Source organism: Rhipicephalus sanguineus, chromosome 1 (genome assembly GCF_013339695.2).
Source record: "Rhipicephalus sanguineus isolate Rsan-2018 chromosome 1, BIME_Rsan_1.4, whole genome shotgun sequence".
NCBI lineage: Eukaryota > Metazoa > Arthropoda > Arachnida > Ixodida > Ixodidae > Rhipicephalus > Rhipicephalus sanguineus.
The window spans coordinates 221,555,036-221,572,986 of record NC_051176.1 but is presented as its reverse complement, the minus strand read 5'-3'; the positions used below and the strand labels follow the sequence as shown (position 1 = coordinate 221,572,986).

General features: G+C 46.8%; 1 protein-coding gene across 1 annotated transcript in view; it reads left to right on the top strand.

Moving 5' to 3' along the window:
• LOC119372721 (neuropilin and tolloid-like protein 2) overlaps nt 1-17,951 on the top strand; it is a 333,508-nt gene that overhangs the window by 286,413 nt on the left and 29,144 nt on the right. The window contains exons 4-7 of the mRNA XM_037643153.2: nt 242-265; nt 4,378-4,514; nt 11,943-12,183; nt 16,135-16,260. Of these exons, the coding sequence (XP_037499081.1) occupies nt 242-265; nt 4,378-4,514; nt 11,943-12,183; nt 16,135-16,260 (528 nt within the window). The remainder of the gene's footprint in view (nt 1-241; nt 266-4,377; nt 4,515-11,942; nt 12,184-16,134; nt 16,261-17,951) is intronic.

Sequence of the window (17,951 nt, the reverse complement as noted above, 5' to 3'; positions counted from 1 at the left end):
GTGTGTGTAGTCGCTGCGGGTTTCGCATGGCGCATCTGTTGAACTATTGTCCGTACAATGCGCTGGCACTATTTAATGAAGCAGTGTATATCTCAAACGATGAGAAATCGTTGCAGCGGAATGTCACTGAAGCCAACGTTTCGACAAGTCCGCGTGTATACATTTCATGTCAGCATGTAGTATGTTGTTGTTTGAAATGCACGTTCTTTGACTAATGACTCTTTCTTCTCTCGTGTTTCAGAGACCCATGAGCCACCACCCGAAGGTAAGGGGAAAAAAACGCTTCCTTTTTTTCATCCATTTTTACGCCGAGTCGTAGCCCTTGTGTAGAGCGCCAATTATCAAAATCAGAAAGCATGCTTAGACACATAGATAATGGCTGCTTTTTTAAATATTTAGATAACTGATACGCGTAGCATCGCACTTATCCATCTTGCAAACGCATTCGTGTCGTCTTCAAATATGCGACCTAGAGGTTCTCATTAGGTACATAGCAGACTGAGGCACACTCTTAGGTGTCTACGGTCGGGCGCCCGAAATAACGAGATACCGTCCGCGTTATATTCGAGATACCTTCAAAGAGGCTTTTCAGTATGTGTTTCACTGTCACAAAAGTGCGCGTACACAAAAGAGTATTGTCCGTGCTTTCGTGGGCGTTTCGAGGGACCGATACGTAAGTCCCTCGAGTCCGCATCCCATTTAAGTGAAGCACCCCATCCAAGGGATGTGACAGTTAACGAGTTAGACAGAGGTACTTCGTAGTTTTGTATACGTGGCAGAGGGCATACATAACTCTTTCCTGTATTCTGCATTACTAGTTTAACATATAGTGTAGTTAGGGGAGCTCGTTTTTCGCTCTGTATATCCAGAAAATATACAAACCTATCTGAAATTCTCGGGCAATGGGATCGATCGATGGCTGTATGGAACTCCGTACGCCAAAGAGCTCGACATCTCGAACGACGCGCAGCGCCATGCCTTCGGCAACTCTTTTACGCTAGCGCTGTTCCTGTTGATCGCTATCACTCCATCGTCGCCAATACATGCTTCGAGTGAGCTCACCAGCTTGAATGAGCCCAAAACTGCAGCCCGCTTACTGCTGTCGAAAGTAAGCGAACAGCGATACACACTCGATGACTATTCCTTACCGCTTTCTATAGACGCTAAAGCTATTTGTACCATCGCACTCTTTCTCTGGCGACGCTATCGTTTGCGGAACGGCGACCAGCGTGAGCCACAGGGTCCCTTGCACTTCCCGGCTGTATACTGGCAACTGTCACAAATGAGGCGCAGAAATTTTCATGCAATGCAGGCTGCGACGTCAGATGGCGCATCGACGTGGTGCATCGCGCTGCAAAAAGCAGTGCAAGAATATAGGAGCTGGGCGCCCTTCGAAGTATACATAAGAGGCTCAGAGCGAACTCTGCTTTGAAAACTCTGCTACGAAATATGAACGATATCTAGTGGTTTGCCTCTACAGAGTACCTGTATGGAAAAGAAAGCTTTGCTGACGCTGGAGTATCATAACGTAACACTTGACTCAGCAATCTCAACAAACGAAGTTTAGCGCGCGACCTTTTGCTTCCTGCTCCTTCTTTCGCAAGTCTTTGTTTCTTGGTTGCGCTAACATGTATCCCTTACATAACGTAACTACATGGTCACACTGCATAGGAAGCCAGTTACTGCTAAGCTCGAGCACGCGAGTTTGACCCCCCACCACAGCGACCGCATTTCGATGGCGCCGAAGTGCAAAACAACACGTGCACATTAAGGAACCCCGAGTGGTCGAAATTAACTCGGAGTCCCCCGATACGGCGTACCTCATAATTATTTAGTGGTTCTTGCACGTAACGCGCCAGAACGTGATTTTTTGTATGCCAGTTTATCTCAAGTAGCTATAAGGAAAGAGGAAATGTTTTCAAATAATTCAAATAGCGACAGTTACGGTCTTCGCGACTCGGCGTGGTGTATTATTAGCAAATATAACTTCAACTAAAACTTTCACCCAAAAAAACGGCCCACCGGGAAACTTGTCGCGTACAAGTTGTTGTTAAACGAAGCACGGTATCCCTTGCTATGTGTTGCAGGACTGCCAGCAATGCCAATGGCGTGCCGCTGCTTTTATTGCGATAGCACTTATATGGACACTCTCAGTGGATTTTTGCCGTCTCCGTCATGTCCCGGATATATATATATATATATATCTATATATATATATATATATATATATATATAATATATATATATATATATATATATATATATATAAAGAAGGCACAAAGAAAAATAAAGTAGAAGAAAAAATTTCCGAAGTATCGGACCGGAGAGTCGAAGCAGCGACCCCTCGCTCCCCAGCGCGCTGCGTTGGACGACTGCAACCACGCGCCATACATGCGCCGGCGAAATAACGGCAAGCTATTTATATACACCATTTGCCGCTGATTGTACGCATATCTCGGAGGAGATTGAGCTTGTTTTCTATCACGCAACGCCCCTACATTTTCTTTCCATTTGAAAACTGCCCTTGAGACGCGCGCGAAAAAGTGGCCCCTTTCTGTACCCACTCGTGATGTGGAACAAAAAAAAAAAAAGAACACCGGGCCCAGCTTGCGTCAGACGCACCTGTGTGGCAGGAGACGCCGAGGGTCACTCCACGCGCCGCATTTTAAATGAAAACGAAATATGTAAGAGCGTCTGATTCTCCATGTCGACACTTGCAGCGCGTTGCTCAAGCACAAAGACGTAACAACTGTGACAGTTGTTAGTTCACGCTTGTCCTGTGTATACCTGTGCGTTCTTTTCGGGCGTCCTTCTTTGTGCTTCAGCGGCGCTGCGAGTATCGAGATGCTTGTCGTTCTTTGTGTGATATTCCAAGATTCATTGCTTCGCCCTTGTGGCGGAACTGTGACTTTATTTTTTCGCTTCGGGACAGATGACGTGGCAGCTGTAGCGCAGGAAAAAGCTCGTACGCGTTTAACTCGAGCATGGCGTAATTGGCCAGAAGGACAAAAAAAAAGAACCAAAGGAAACGGAAAGAACAAAGGGGAGAGCAGAGGGTGAGGTGTTCGAGGCATGAACGGATATGAAGGAGGCGCTGAGTAGTTATTTGCATCATCGGTAACCCGGCTCACTCATGACGAGTCCCTAGGCGGCGGCTCCGCGTAAATTGGCCATTTATTAATGGGCCCCGAGAGCGGCTCGGTTGACCTCGTCAATCGGATTCGAGCGTGCACAGCCGGAACCCCAGGTGGTCTGGGCGCGTTCGCCCCGCCGCTCTCGCCGGCAGCCCACCATGATGCGCTGAATGGAAGCGCACGCGAGCATGCCACATCGCTGGTAACACGGCGGCCGTGCCAACAAGAGCAACCGCGGCGGCGGCGGTGGGTGTAATCAATCGATCCTGCGCATACACGGCCGGCCGCACGGCGTTCTCCCTCAGATTGAGATGAGTCTTTATAGACGGCCTGTTCGGTTGTGCCCGTGTTGTTTATGCGTCCCCGGGGCACTCCTGGCGTGTATCGATGGCGAACGCGTGCCGCTAAGTTCGATGTGTAAGATCCCGGGCGGCCGCAGGTGCCCCTCACATCAACAGGCTATACACGGACGACGCTTGCCTGAAGAATATTATGTGACTGCGCCTCAGGCCTTAAAACGGAGGCCTTGCTTTTTTTTTTTCGCGCACCACCCCTGCACGCCTCAGGAAAATATCTTCTCCATCCCTCCCTCCCAGCAAGTTTGTTTCCGCAAAGTTTTTATTCTCTTGGAGCCGGTGAGAACCACCGGCCTCCCAACACACAAGTATGTTGCTGTTCTTCTGTACACAGCAGGAAGAAAGGTGAAGAGGGGAAAAAAAAGGAGTGGAAACATTCACGGCAAATAAGTACGACAAGAAAATGCAACTCTTCCACCAAGAGTGAAGCTTAAATGACAGTTAAATTGTAATAAGCAATGTTTATCTCCCGGGAAGTGTAAACTGTGCAACACCTATGATAAAATATATAATTATGTTAGAATCGACGCTTTAGCGTCAGCCTTATATATATATATATATATATGAATAATACGCGCAACATTACTGGTTTTCTAAGCAGTAGACGGCGAGACTTTAGAAATAAGTAGATAAATCAAATTCTTGCCCAAGCGCTGATGCTTACGTGCACTCCGGCAATTTTCCTGGCCTACTTCCCTCATGAGAATACAGTCCCCATAATTTGCAAGCAAAGATTATTTTAATGTGAGACGTAAACCGGCGCATTCTTTTTTTTTAATTGTCTTGGCTTCTCGCTTCTTAAATAGCGTCTCTGCAAACTTCGTTTGCAAGCGACTGGCGTGCGCCTTACCTGCGCTTACCCGAGATTTGCTATGCCATCTTTTCAGAGTGCCTGTTCAACGTCGAAGGCAGCCACGGTGTCATTGGCTCGGAAGACATCAAGCCATCCCAGCTGGAACACTCCCGCCAAAACAAGCTCCCCCTGGAGTGCACATGGAGCATTCGGGTGAAGCCATCCTGGAAGGTGCGCAGTCGCACTTTATTCTTGTGCTATGTATATGCATTCCTGCGCGTGCCAAGGGTTTTAGATGAAAAATTAAGAAACGACATGAATGTAACGACAAAAGCCTGCCCCGATAGCGGTAATTTCCGAGTTGCATCCCCCATCTACACTCGCCGAATACATTGGCGCAGCTACACTTATTTTCGTTGGAGAATGTGAACAGATGGATAAGACTGCGCACACTCGCTGCAGAGCAGTACGTGATGGACGAATATTGTCCGAGAACTTAGCGTCTTTCTTTCTTTCTTTCTTTCTTTCTTTCTTTCTTTCTTTCTTTCTTTCTTTCTTTCTTTCTTTCTTTCTTTCTTTCTTTCTTTCTTTCTTTCTTTCTTTCTTTCTTTCTTTCTTTCTTTCCTTCTTTCTTTCTTTCTTTCTTTCTTTCTTTCTTGCGATTTTTGTGGGGATTACTCACAAAATAAAATATTCTCGAAGAGCAACAAATGCATGTACTAGCATTCTTTTCCAGCCAATCACCGTGGATGCCAGATCTAGAACGGTGGAGAACGAGGAGCCGCTGCGTTGAACGCTGACTGTTGGGGAAGAGATTTACTGACGATCGCAGTTTAATGAGTTAAGGCTTGTCGCATGCCGAATGAACCGCCAGTCACTGGACGATTAACTCAAACGAAGCTAAAGTCACGCGCAGTGGAGAGCGCAACCGTTTTACGGAGCCGACAACCTTTCAGAGCAGCGAAGCGAGCGACGCATCACGAATCAACAGTTTTGCTTCAAAGCAAAATGGGGGATGTGTGGACAGCTATGTTTGAAAACGTGTCAGCGTAGTTTGTAAGAACACCAGAAACATATATCTGCGGTCCAGTGATAACCTGAGCGCGCCAGTCATCAAAAATGTAAGGTGGTTTGGCCTTCGAGTGTGGCACCCTCCGGAACTTGCATGAACTGTCGGGTGGAGCAGGATAGCGATGGAGCACAGGCGGACAAGTGAACTATTATACAAGCTTACCCCACACTCTGTTCTCGTGGTTGATAAGATTGAACTTTTGCATTTTAACGCGATAGCGTTAAAGAGCTCGTTTCGCAGAAATTCCGGCGTCGGCGACGGCGTCGTTCGTTCTGAGCGATAAATCATCTTGTCCGTGAACGAAAAATTGAGAAAGATGCAAATAAACTAAATGATATCAATCTTCGGGTTCGCGTGAGAATCGAACCCAGGCCGTCTTCGTGGCAAGCATGTGCTCTACCACAGAGCCACGCTATTTCTTGAAGCTGCTTCGGAAAAAAAAAACGCTGTATGAATAATCGTGAAAGATGCAAATAAATAAATAATAAAAACCTTCAGGTTCGAGTAAGAATCGAAGAAAGGCCGTTTGCGTAGAACGCAGGTGTTCTACCACAGAGCTATGCTATTTCTTGAACGTGCTTTGGGAAAAAGCACTATATGAATGTCATTTAGTGGAAGGAGTGTCTTTAACGCATATAATATTGCGTGGCAGAAGTGTAAAATCGCGCCAGGCGTCAAAACATGTGAATTGCGCAACGAGTGGGCGTTTTAAAGGCCCACCCACTACAAAGCGCTCAGACATATTTATTCATCACCATCAGCAAACGCTTCAACAAGGTGTATATTGCTGCGTAGGATCGCGTGTTCCCTTACGGACACGTAGTGGGCCCTTCGCTGATTCGCAAAAGCAATAATTATGGCGTAGTGGGCACTTAACATCTGTACCTGCAGTAGGCATTCTAGGATACTCTGAAACGGCCAATGTTACGCGCACAGTCGTTCGTTTCCTTACGGCACGGTTGAGGCATGCACCGAGCACCGAAGCGAGGCTAGCATTTGAGAAGGCGATGCGCCCGGGGCCCGATTAAGCTATCGCGTTCTACTCTTGAAGGCGAAGCTCAAGCGTCCTCCAAGTTTTTAGGAGTGTGTTGGTGAAAGAACAACAGATTAGTGGCCGTTTTACAATATGCATCTCTTACACCGTGCTTAAGTCAAATGGCACAGTTCTTTTGCAAACTTATTTATTGGCATCTGCTGAACAATGGGTGTACTGCTGCCGTTCTTCTTTATAATCTACCTTTACTACTCGTTTTCATAGGTCTTTAGCTAGGCATTGTTTGAAGCAGTGTATGATATTGTGTGTAGAATGTCTCCCTTCCTCTCTTTCTCTCTTTCTGTTTTTTTTTTTTTTTTTTTTGTCGTTAAAGGGCCCCACCCATAGCTCGAAATTTAGTTGTGGTGTTGCAGTTGCGCACGAGTCTACAACGAACACGTAGCCGTGAGAATTTTTCGAAATGGTGCCATCACAGCGGAGTTATACGCGTTTGGTGATCGAAACGCGGCCCACGCTCGTTTCGCTCTTTCCTTCGCTACGCTCTGTTCGTCGGTTCCTCTCCCTCCTCGCAGAGGGCTCCTCCTCTCCGTACGAGGAGGAAGAGCAGTGAGCGCGCGTATACCTGCTGCAGACGAACAGGTTCTTGTTAGTGCTGACGGGACGAGATGCGGGCGCTGGCGTCACGACCAACGCAGGAGAAACCGAAAGGCCCGGAGAGGAGCAGGGGATTGTTTTTCTATTTTGTGGCGCACCCGCTGCTCATAGCGCTGCCGCGTTTGGCATTGTTGGTCGTGACGGCATTCTGAACTCGATGCGCATGTTTACTTGAAACGTTGAAAGAATACCGGAGGCAGTTTAGGGGCCCTTTAACCTTTTAGATGCGAAGTATCTTATGGCGGAGTTCAATCCGGTGGTGGTGGTGGTGTGCGGCGTGACCACCCTTACTGCGCATGCGCATACCCTCTCCACTCACCGTCTCCACTTCCCATCTACCCTTTCCCCTCTCCACGTTCCCTCCCCATCCCCCTCTCCACTTTTCTCTCCCCTCCCCCTCTCCACTCTTCCTCTGAAACGCGGGCTAGACATTCCGAAATTCTCTCCTGCGAAACGCCGCGATGAGCACCAGCGCATGCGCGTCCCCTCCCCCTCTCTCTCCTCTCCTACGCTGCCCCCATCTCGCACGCCTGCCGACTAGGTTCACCGCTCGCCCTGTGAGAATTAACGGCCAAGCTAGAGGGAAGACAAGACGCGCGTAGCGTTCCTCTTCGCGTTCCACGACGCGAGGTCAGTAGCAGTGCTGGGCAGTATCGAAGATACATGTATCTTAGATACTATCTTAGATACTCTATGGGTATTTTGTATCTGTATCGCGATACGTCTCGAAAGACGAGTATCTTTATCTGTATTTCCGATACATTCGGTAATATATCGTGTATCTTAAGATACAAGATACTTCTTTCGCAACACAACCGTGCGAAACAATTATCGCTGGCCAATATCCGCTTCTCAAGCTGGTACTGGTGCCACAAAGCCATCTGAATAAGTCTTAGGGCAGTGACACAATTTTATTTTTCCGCCAGAGTCCTCCAGTGAGGGCAGAAGATAAGGACGACAAGCGCGCGGACGTCTACGCCTAGCCCACGTACCTTTTGTTTTCTCGATCTCTTTTTCTTTTGAGTTGCGCAGTGCCGCGGCACTTGTTCTTAGCAACTGTCCTGCGCCGCGTACTCCACTGCGCGCGGCGTCTATCGCGCAAATTTTGGTATTGCTACAGTGTCGTTATTGAAGATTCTCTTGCGTCTTGCGTCTTGCTCCGTAACGAAATGTGATGTGTGCAAGAATGGGGTTGGTTTGCGTCGTGTGAATTTTACATATCAGCGATTTGAAGTATCTCGTAGATGTAAGTTTGACTTGCATTCAATGAATTAACTTATGAGGAAATAAGAATCTAACAACGTTAGCACCACTGGTACTGATGTTAGATCTAAAAGAGCAAGCGCTTACCTAACAGAAAATATCTTGGCGTGGCGTATTTTTCCCTTATTGCTACATTTATTCAAAGAATTTATGAAACCATAATTTGATTATTAGCACAAGTGCTTTCTTAGCTGTCATTTTGCATCCCATACATTACCTAGGTCTCTGCACTGTTTTTCCGGTCTGGTCACTGCAGTAGGTCTTTTGTAACGCGCTCCCGAAATAAGATCTCTGCTTTATTCTTCTGTCTGCTTTATTTCTACCACTGTTTTACACGTTGCCAAGACGATTTTGAAAACAAATATATAATTATGTGGGCGTGCTTGAGTATACAGTACAAAACATTCTGCTTACCGCTTAGGAAAATAGCGAAATTGAGTTTGCATTATAATAATGGAAATCATTAGGAGCCACCTTAAAGATGTTAGGAAGGGGATTCGAGAAACGTTGTTTTACTGAATGCTCCCTTTTACTCATGTGCGCCCCAACGAGCCGTTTCAGGCAATTTTCCATAGGCACCGAATTTTCTATTGTCTCAACAGGTAAGTTGACGATACTCCATGCTAATAGATATTAAGGGCGCCCTCTGTATTGTGTTTCTGTACTCATTCAATGTGAATGTTTGACACACAACCACCTTTCTATTTTGCTTATATTTGTTTTCCTCTTTTAGGCCTTCTTAAATATTTTTCGTATTACTAATCGCTACGTAATGTGAGCTAAAAGCGGCAATAGCGCCAATAGCGGCGGCGTCCTGCGACGCTCAATGCAACTATACAATACGTCTGAGATGCTTCTGTGTTGCACATGTTCTCTCGTTGAAGAAAAATTGCTAAAAGATTGCACGTTAGTGAGTCTATCAACAAAGAATCCTTTACGCCAGCAGATAAGTAGAATATGAATATTCATTGCAGTTTTACGTCATCTGCGTATACACCAGGGGTCTCAAACTCAGCTTATACCCAGCGGGCCGTAGTCACTAAATTTAGTTGCAAGGGCCGGTACAGTGAGGATGGTGGGAGAGAGTTTGAACAAAATTACGATTTAAAGGAAGCCTTTCCCATATCTCATATATAGGCCATTTCTGAAGGGGATTTGGAGTCAGGATTCGAGAAACATCGATACCGATGTACACAACGAGTGAGTTTTTCAGTAAAACTTTTGTTGGGCCTAGTTGGTACATAGCATTTAGGAACAGAACTTCAGCGCAAATGAAGACGGACCACGAAGACAAGAAAGACAAGGACTGAGTGAGTTTTTGTTCCACGGTTATGTTTCAGCACATGGTGACCACATGTTCCTCACGAAAGGAATGCTTGAGACCAATCTTGTCTGTGCAGCTCACGAACGTACTCATTTCGAAAATAAAAACAAATGGGATGAAGACGGTCATGTGTGTGGGCCGCGCCGCTAGCGAAAGGTCTCAAACCTCTACTATACACCATGCGTTCCACCCCGCATCCCCCCCCCCCCCCCAAAAAAAAAGAAAAAAGAAAAAAAGAGAAAATGTCGCTACCAGCGCTGCTGCTGTACACCTGTCACGATATACGGTTTTGTGCAAGCTGTCTTTTACGGACAAGGTAAAAGTCCACACCAGTATTTGCGCCGTCGTGGGAAGGCTTCTTATTGAAATTATTGTGATTATACGGCAACCCGCTAGCTGGTCGGCAAGCTGAACAGCGACTCCCATCAATAGCAAAAATAACAAGCAAGAACCGCTGTCAGCGAAGTGTATAAAGAGTTGTCCTGTGAAGAAGCGAAAACAAACCCCAATAAGTTGTTTTGGAAGGAAACTAATGTACTTTGAGATGAAGGGCAATACTTTCGAGATACTAACAGACATTTCATTCAAGTGAAACAAGATAGGTCACAGTTAAGAAATTTTCAAGCAGACATTTTCGTACATTCGCGTTTGCTGCTACATTATATGGATCTATAATAACAAATTTGATAATGTATCGAAGTATCTTAAGATACAATTGCCAAGTATCGTATCGGATACAATTATTGCGGTAGTATCTTGTATCTGTATCTCCAATACTTCTTGTCTGAGTATCTTGTATCGTATCGCGATACAATTTCAAAGTATCTTTGCCCAGCCCTGGTCAGTAGCATGCCCAAAGAACGCCAACAGAACGCGATCGTGCAAGTGCTCCGGCTCCGCATCACCTCATGGTCCCCTTTAGCGGGAAATGGTGTATTTTTTCTCTTCCTTTTCAAAAGGCAGGCATTGTCCTCGTCCTCAAAACGTAGAAGCCCTTTCTTCAAAACTCGACACAGGTTGTGCTGGACAGCTTCTACCAGTCAAAGGTTCTTACTCGTTGCAGGTGCTATAACAAATAAAAATATTACGTTCAGAGTGATGCATGCGATATACAAGGTGCGTGAGAAGACCAATTACATCAATTTTGAAAGCCAGTCATTTATGTTCAAGCTTGGACATCGGATAAATTGCAAATGCGAAGAGCTGGATAAACTTAAGGAAGAGCTCTGACTCTTTGAGCGTCCTGGTACGTAATCACGCAAGAGTACAAAATACTGCCAAAAGTGTGTGTGCTTGCATGTATACCTTTAAAAGAGCAAGAAAATAAAACACACCTGCGCATGCAGCAAAATTATTTGCTCGTTTCTGGAGCCAGTGCATATTGAAATAAGCTAGCAAAATTATGTGTCATTACTAGCGTATTTTCGTGCAGATTAAATATTTATGTATTGTGCTCTGCCTGTTTTATTTATCACTCTGCCGATGTTGTGTTGTAATGTGCGCTGATATGATGAACAAGACTGAGAAAGTCAATGTTGTTTCTTGCACGCAAAACAGAATATCTTCGAAAAAGGCCCAATGTAAATGTGCCTGACGCGGAAAGAAGGTGGGCGACGCGTTAGTGGGCGGAAAGGTAATAAGTGCAGGACGTGTTTGCTCAATAATTTTTTTTTATTTAATAATTCTATTCACCTTAAAGGCCCCTGGAAGAATCGCACAAAAAAAAAGAAAAGGTTGAGGGTTAAATAAAGATAAATTCAACGCGCTAACACAGTAGTAACGTCGCATGGTAAAACTATATACAAAGTACTCGAACCAAGACTATGCATACACGGTGTGTGCAGTATCATAAAACCGGCAAGCGCTCACGAGGTGGCGGATCCGCCACGGTGGTCTAGTAGTTATGGTGCTCGACTGCTGACCCGCAGGTCGTGGGATCGAATCCCGGCCGCGGCGGCCGCATTTTCGATAAAGGTAGAAATGCTTCAGGCCCGTGTACTTAGATTTAGGCGTACGTTAAAGAGCCCCAGGTGGTCAAAATTTCCGGAGCCCTCCACTACGGCGTCTCTCGTAATCATATCGTGGTTTTGGGACGTTAAACCCCAACAAATATTATTCTTATTATTAGAGGTAGAGCTTTTCATAGAAACACCAGAAGCACCACAATTCGTTAAAAAAAAAACTTTGGCGACAGTCTGTTTTTGTGTGGCTCCTTCATGCCGTAACGTAGCAGATAACCATGACATTTTCGGGGGGACGCAGTGTCAAACCCTCTTCAGTTACGGCTACCGTAGATACGCAGCATTCTGGCGCATTTGAGAGGACGCAGCGCGTGTTTGCCCCTCTTTGCAGATGTACCTGACATTCCTCGAGTACAAGCTAGCGGACCCAAACAATTGCCGCTCCAACTTCGTGGACATCCTCGCAGAGGAGCCTCAGCACGAGTCATTGAGCCACTTCTGTGGCACAATGGCGGAGCCCACCCAGTCCAAGTCGAACCACGTCAAGGTGCGCTACTACGCCGAGCACGGCGCCCTCAAGGGCGGGAACTTCTCCATCCTCTTCACTGCCTTCAGAGAGATCTCCAGCGGAGGTGAGCACGTGCCCATGCGCGCTACGTGCCCGCCCCGAGCAACAGCGAAACGCGCCATTAGGTGAACACGCGCAATACATAAACAACGCCGCTCCCGATCAGGAGAAGTTCATTTACATGTGCGCGGGTGCTTTTGCACATGCCAGCCACCGGGGCCGGCAACAGGGCAGCAAGACGGGCGCAAGAAGCAAGCGGTCCAAGGCCGGCTGTAACGTTCGCTGCAGAGGGTCATTCCCGGCCCATGGCAGCGCTGGCGAATAAATTGAACCGACGCAGAAACGCGCAGCGACGACCAGGCCGCTCGCAAGGGAGGGCGCGCAGCAAAACAAGCGAAAGAGGGAGGCATTTTGGCGGCCCGCTACGAGGCTCGGCCATTAAATGGCCGGCTACTCTGGAGCATCGCTCGTCGGTCTGGCGCGCACAGGCTCCGGATTCTTGCTTGCTCTACCGGGTTTCGCTCCACGCTCGTGGAGGGGTTTGTTTCTGCGCCTTATTTAATTCGCGCTGCGGGCGCCTGGTTGCGCTGTCTCGTCCCGTCACGCGTTATTAAACGCGTTGGCTTGTAAATTTGCCTACGGCGCCGCTCGTTTTTATCAACCGAGGGCCGCATTCTCTGTAGTGGGCGTAATTGGGACGCCTCAAACGAGCGTAGGCGCGCCGTCGGCGCCGCTTCCCCGCCGAACAGCGTGTCGGCGAACCATCGCGTAATTTTCTAACTTGGCGCGGTGTCTCACTCAGGGGAAGCCGTCCGGTTCGGTAATCGCTCACCGAAGCCACTGGTCGATTCTTCGCTGCACTCGGATCGGCAAGGGTACGTGCCAAGAAAAGCAACAACGCCCCAGACAGTTTATCTGTGCTTTTTTTTTTAAAAGCGATATTCTAGAAAATGGTATAACCCGTTGGTATAGCGCTGTTCTTGCACATGCGCATAACAGACAGAATACAAACCAGGTGTATACATGGCGGCCAAACTGCAGCTCGATCGTTGTGTATTCGGCATTCCTTACATCCCTCAGCCGCCTATACGGCAAGTTACGCAGCACGGACACGCGCACGCGCACACGTTTCGTCTTATACTAATAGACATTTCTCGCTGTAAAGCGCCAACCCATTCCCCACTCCGCTATAAAACTTAAGTTCGTTTTGCGAGCCCCAAGGAGAACGCGTACAGGAGGAGGTCGTGACGCTCGGAGCCGCACTTCAATCTAATTTGGTTCGGCCACATGGGACTGCATTGGTGTCCGCGGAAATCTTATGATGCCGGAGTTGCGAGTCGAGTTAGTTTATGAGCGCCGACAAGGCTACAAACGCTGAGATGAGTACATCGCCGATGGCGACTGAGTTTTGGACGGTGATTTCGCTGTTGCTCCGTTGGTGCGGCGGACTTTTGTAAATGAGAAAACAGACAAATCGCGTTCAGTCTACTTGAGAAGATAATATTAAGAGCAGGCACGTGGCTAATGGGGAGAGGAGTGGCATCTGTGACCTCTGTCGTTCCTTTGCCCAAAATTAAGCGCATTCGGACTCCTTCGCTGAGCCTGCAGCGATTTCGTAAACGACCGGACCACTGCAGTGCGTCGTTAAGCCTGCCAGAATCTGATCTTTTATACAAGGGTACGGCGTTTGTTGCAGGCGCGCGGTGCATGTTTCTGTAGTGTTGAATGCTTGCATTGCGATCCCATGTTTCCACGAGTTTAATGATGCCAGATTTAAAGCGTGCATCGATTGCACAGCGCTAGAGTATTGTCAACTGTTGCTTCTCCGTTGCCTCCATACCAGGATGTTTAAGCTACATGGGCAAGCTGAAATTGCCCTGCTTACTTGTGCATCAAAGTTACAGATTTACAGGGACCAACTCAGAAATATTTTTCTCCGGAAACGGCTCTCAATCATTGTTCGATCATTTTCATCAAGTATGTCCGACATCATAAATACGTGTGAAATGTCGAGCAGCCAGCAAAGAAATATATGAATAAAAATTGTTGAATGGGAAAGAAAGAGTGAAATTGTAACGACCGGTGGCCACAGGTGCTCATTTTTTTGCGGGAATTGTTAAAATTATAAACATTATGAAAAAAAATATATGCATTACAAACCTTACTTGTGCATCAAAGTTACAGATTTACAGGGACCAACTCAGAAATATTTTTCTCCGGAAACGGCTCTCAATCATTGTTCGATCATTTTCATCAAGTATGTCCGACATCATAGCCGAATTTCATCTGCTTTTACGAACGCTCCTTCTTCGTAAACACGGGCCCTGCAAGCAGATATCGCTACTCTATTAACAATCTCCATATAAGCATATTTTTGAAGGTTTTCTGAACGGCATAAATTATTGTTAAATGTAGTAAATATTTAAAGAGCTTTAGCTGATCGGGTGGGAGCGTCTGGGAGCGAAGTTCCAGGTTGGTACTGGAGATCCACGTACCTTCACCAAATGTGCCATGATTTATCGACGCGTGAACGTTTCGGAACGTCAGGAACGTCAAGGGCTAGCGCCAAAGAACGGCGGGCGTCCGGCAGCGAAAATCGGGGCAAGCAAGCTCTCTTGTCCCGTGGCTACCAATGACGCTGTGGCTTGATTTTTTTTTTTTGCTTCGCCATCATGTCCTCCTCTTCTTCACTACAGCTCGTTTAACCTAACTCCCTGCTACTATTTGCTGCGTACGCGTTTGCGCTGCATCATTGTTTTATTGCGCAGTTCGGAAAAAATTGTAAACGAGTCAGACCACGAAGGGAAATAACAGAAATGAAGTAGGCTATAGGAGCTCCACACACTGAATCATACGACACATATACTTCAGTACTGTCGATATAAAAAAAATATGTCGCCGAACACTGCGCATATATAGCACGTTCGTCACGCCGTGTGCTTTACACGCACCTCGCAATGTTTTGCCTATTTAGCGTAAACCCTAACTTCAAAACAACGGTCTTTCCTTCATCTCCGCAATCTTAAGATTTAATCCTGGGGTTGTCCGCGATATGAATATGAGGCGCGCCGTAGCGTGAGACTCTGGAGTAACTTTGTAAATCTAAGTACACGGATGTTTGGGTCTTTATATTCCATTCCGTCGGAATGCGGCTGCCGTGGTTGGAAGTCGAGCCCGCATCCTCGAGCTTAACAGCGTAACACCTTAGCCGCTAAGCTACTACGGCGCGTTCTGTGCCACAACCACGTTATGATAACGAGGCACGATGTACTGCAGGACTCCGGAATAATTAGCCTTTCTGGGGCTCCTTAACGTGCACCTCGCTCCAAGTACAAAGGCGTGCGTATATATATATATATATATATATATGTGTGTGTGTGTGTGTATGTATGTATGTATGTTGCCGATATGCAAATACGACGCGACAACGAACGCAGTGGTTGCGTCAGCAGGACAAGCATGAAAGTACCTGAAATGAAATAATGAAAGCAACCACCGCGTTCCCGGAGCATTAACAGGGGAGAATATACCACCACCGCGCACTAGCGCCATTTCGTACGGAAGAGTGCTACCGACTGTTAAGTCCGTTTCATCCGTGCGTAGTTGCGGTGTAAAAACTCGTGAAAATAAAACTAGCGTCGTGATTAGGGTGACTAGATGTTTTAGCGCGTCAGCGTTAGAGTGCACGCCCGAAGAAAAAATGCGTCTGCGTCAAAATTAGAGAGATATCACCGCACCATTTACCCACTTATTTCCGGAAAAACTTCGTTAAATCGGGTTTGGTGCCATGAAAGTTTCATTAATTCGAGTTGATACAAATTTTGAACCGAAGGAGTACCTGCCGGGGAATGGAAATTCCTTCGTTAGATCGGGAAATTCGTAAAATCGGGTTTTGTTAGATCGAGTTTCAGCACGATCTAACGATTGCTCGATTGCGCGATAAATGCTGCAGATGGTTCACTCGCCTCTGCACCCGGTGTCATCCTTCTCACTGTGGCCCCTTTGTCCTACGCAGAGAGGTGCGATCCGGAAACAGAATTCAGTTGTGACGATGGCTGGTGCATCGATGTGAAACTGAAGTGCAACGGCCAGTTCAACTGCAAGTATCGCTACGACGAGGAGTCGTCAATCTGCCACGTCGGTGAGTTACGCCATGCAATGTGAATGCAGTGCGCATGCTTTGTCATCCATTGCGCTCTCTCGTTCGTTTTGGCGATCTACCTGCGCTATTCATGTTTTTATGGTTGTGACGGACGCAAAAACCGAGCTTAGCATTGCGCGTCCTCGCATCGCTCTCTTAGCTGTCGTCGTCTACCTTTTGTGTGCGGAAATTGAATCAAAACTTACTAATGCGTAAGCATTAGTAAGTTTTGATAATCCCGCCTGTGTTTTTGCTTTTATTTTTTTACTCTCTAGCCCATCCTGCTACTAGTCACGGTGGTTCACGCATCTCCATGTAACCGAACACCTGCACATGAACACCGCCCAGATTTTTCTCGATAGGGTTACCGTATATGCTCCTTAAGGAAAAAGGGAAACATCTACAGAAGCTCTACTTGATGATGATTACCTTCACTAGTATCCACCTTTCAAACTGGGTGGCAACCGGTTGTCGACTAGGCTACTCGTTACACGGAAATGGCTTCGTTATATCCGAAAATTTGTTTTAAACGTATATGTGGCTACACTACTCTCCATTTACTTCGTTATAACCGAATATTCCTTATATCTGTATTTGTTGTATCTATGTTTGGCTGTATAGTCTGTAAAGGAAAGATATTGCTTCATATTTAAAGAAAAGCGGCGCACAAAAAGACGGAGACAAAAAGGAGAGAACCACACACAGCGCTGCTTTTTTTTTTTCCCTCGCAATTCCATCAGCTTTGGCTAAGGCATCGACTCAACTACACACCGTGGGCGTAAGTCTTCTTCCACGCGCCTTGAAGCTGTCTTAGCAACCACGACTTCTTCAACTGGGTTCATTCGAGGCTCAAACCCGAGCTTGGGGCTCAAACGTAGCACTGACTGAACAGCCTCCGGCAGTGGGGAAGCACTTAGGTTCAAAATCTTGCCTTGTTTGTTCGCTGGTTTTCTTTTTGCTGGAAGCGTCGGTCGCACAGTATTCCAAAGGAATTCACTGAATCCTTCACTTGTTCGACACCGGTCCAGGTAGCCTGAAGAACCGCGGCGCCTTGCATCCTTCCCCTGAGGCGTAACAGGATACACGCATGCAGTCCTTGAAAACACGAACCTGCCTCCATAGTTCAGACCTCAAGATGCGGCACATTCTTCTTGCATGGCCCGCAGTAGGCGGCAACCAACCGCATGAAGCTTGTAGGTTCGGAGGGCACAAACCAAGGCGTGCGTACCACGACGCGACTCTCGCTTGACACGTACACAGCGCAATTAGTGAAGCCAGGGTGGCCGGATGAGAAGTGCTCAAATTAGAACAAATAAAAGAGCCCTGTGTACAAGAAATATATTGTAACAGAATAGAAAGTTGGGCGAGTTGGTGTATATTCATATTTAAAGAAAAGCGGCGCACAAAAAGACGGAAACAAAAAGGAGAGAACCACACACAGCGCTGGTGTGTGTGGTTATTGCTTGTTGATATTGCTTGTTTCTTTACCCAGCTTTGCTATGATACCGAGGGACATAGTAAAAAAAAAAATTGATTGGAGTCAAAGCAGATGTGTTTGCGTTTTTCTACATCCGTATGAGCAGTAAGAAGGTTGGTGCTACGCCTTTCACGAGGAAGAGAATAAAGGTAAGGCGGGATGTTGACGGTTCGCTGCCATGCACTTGGGGAAGAAGATAAAGCCGCAATAATAC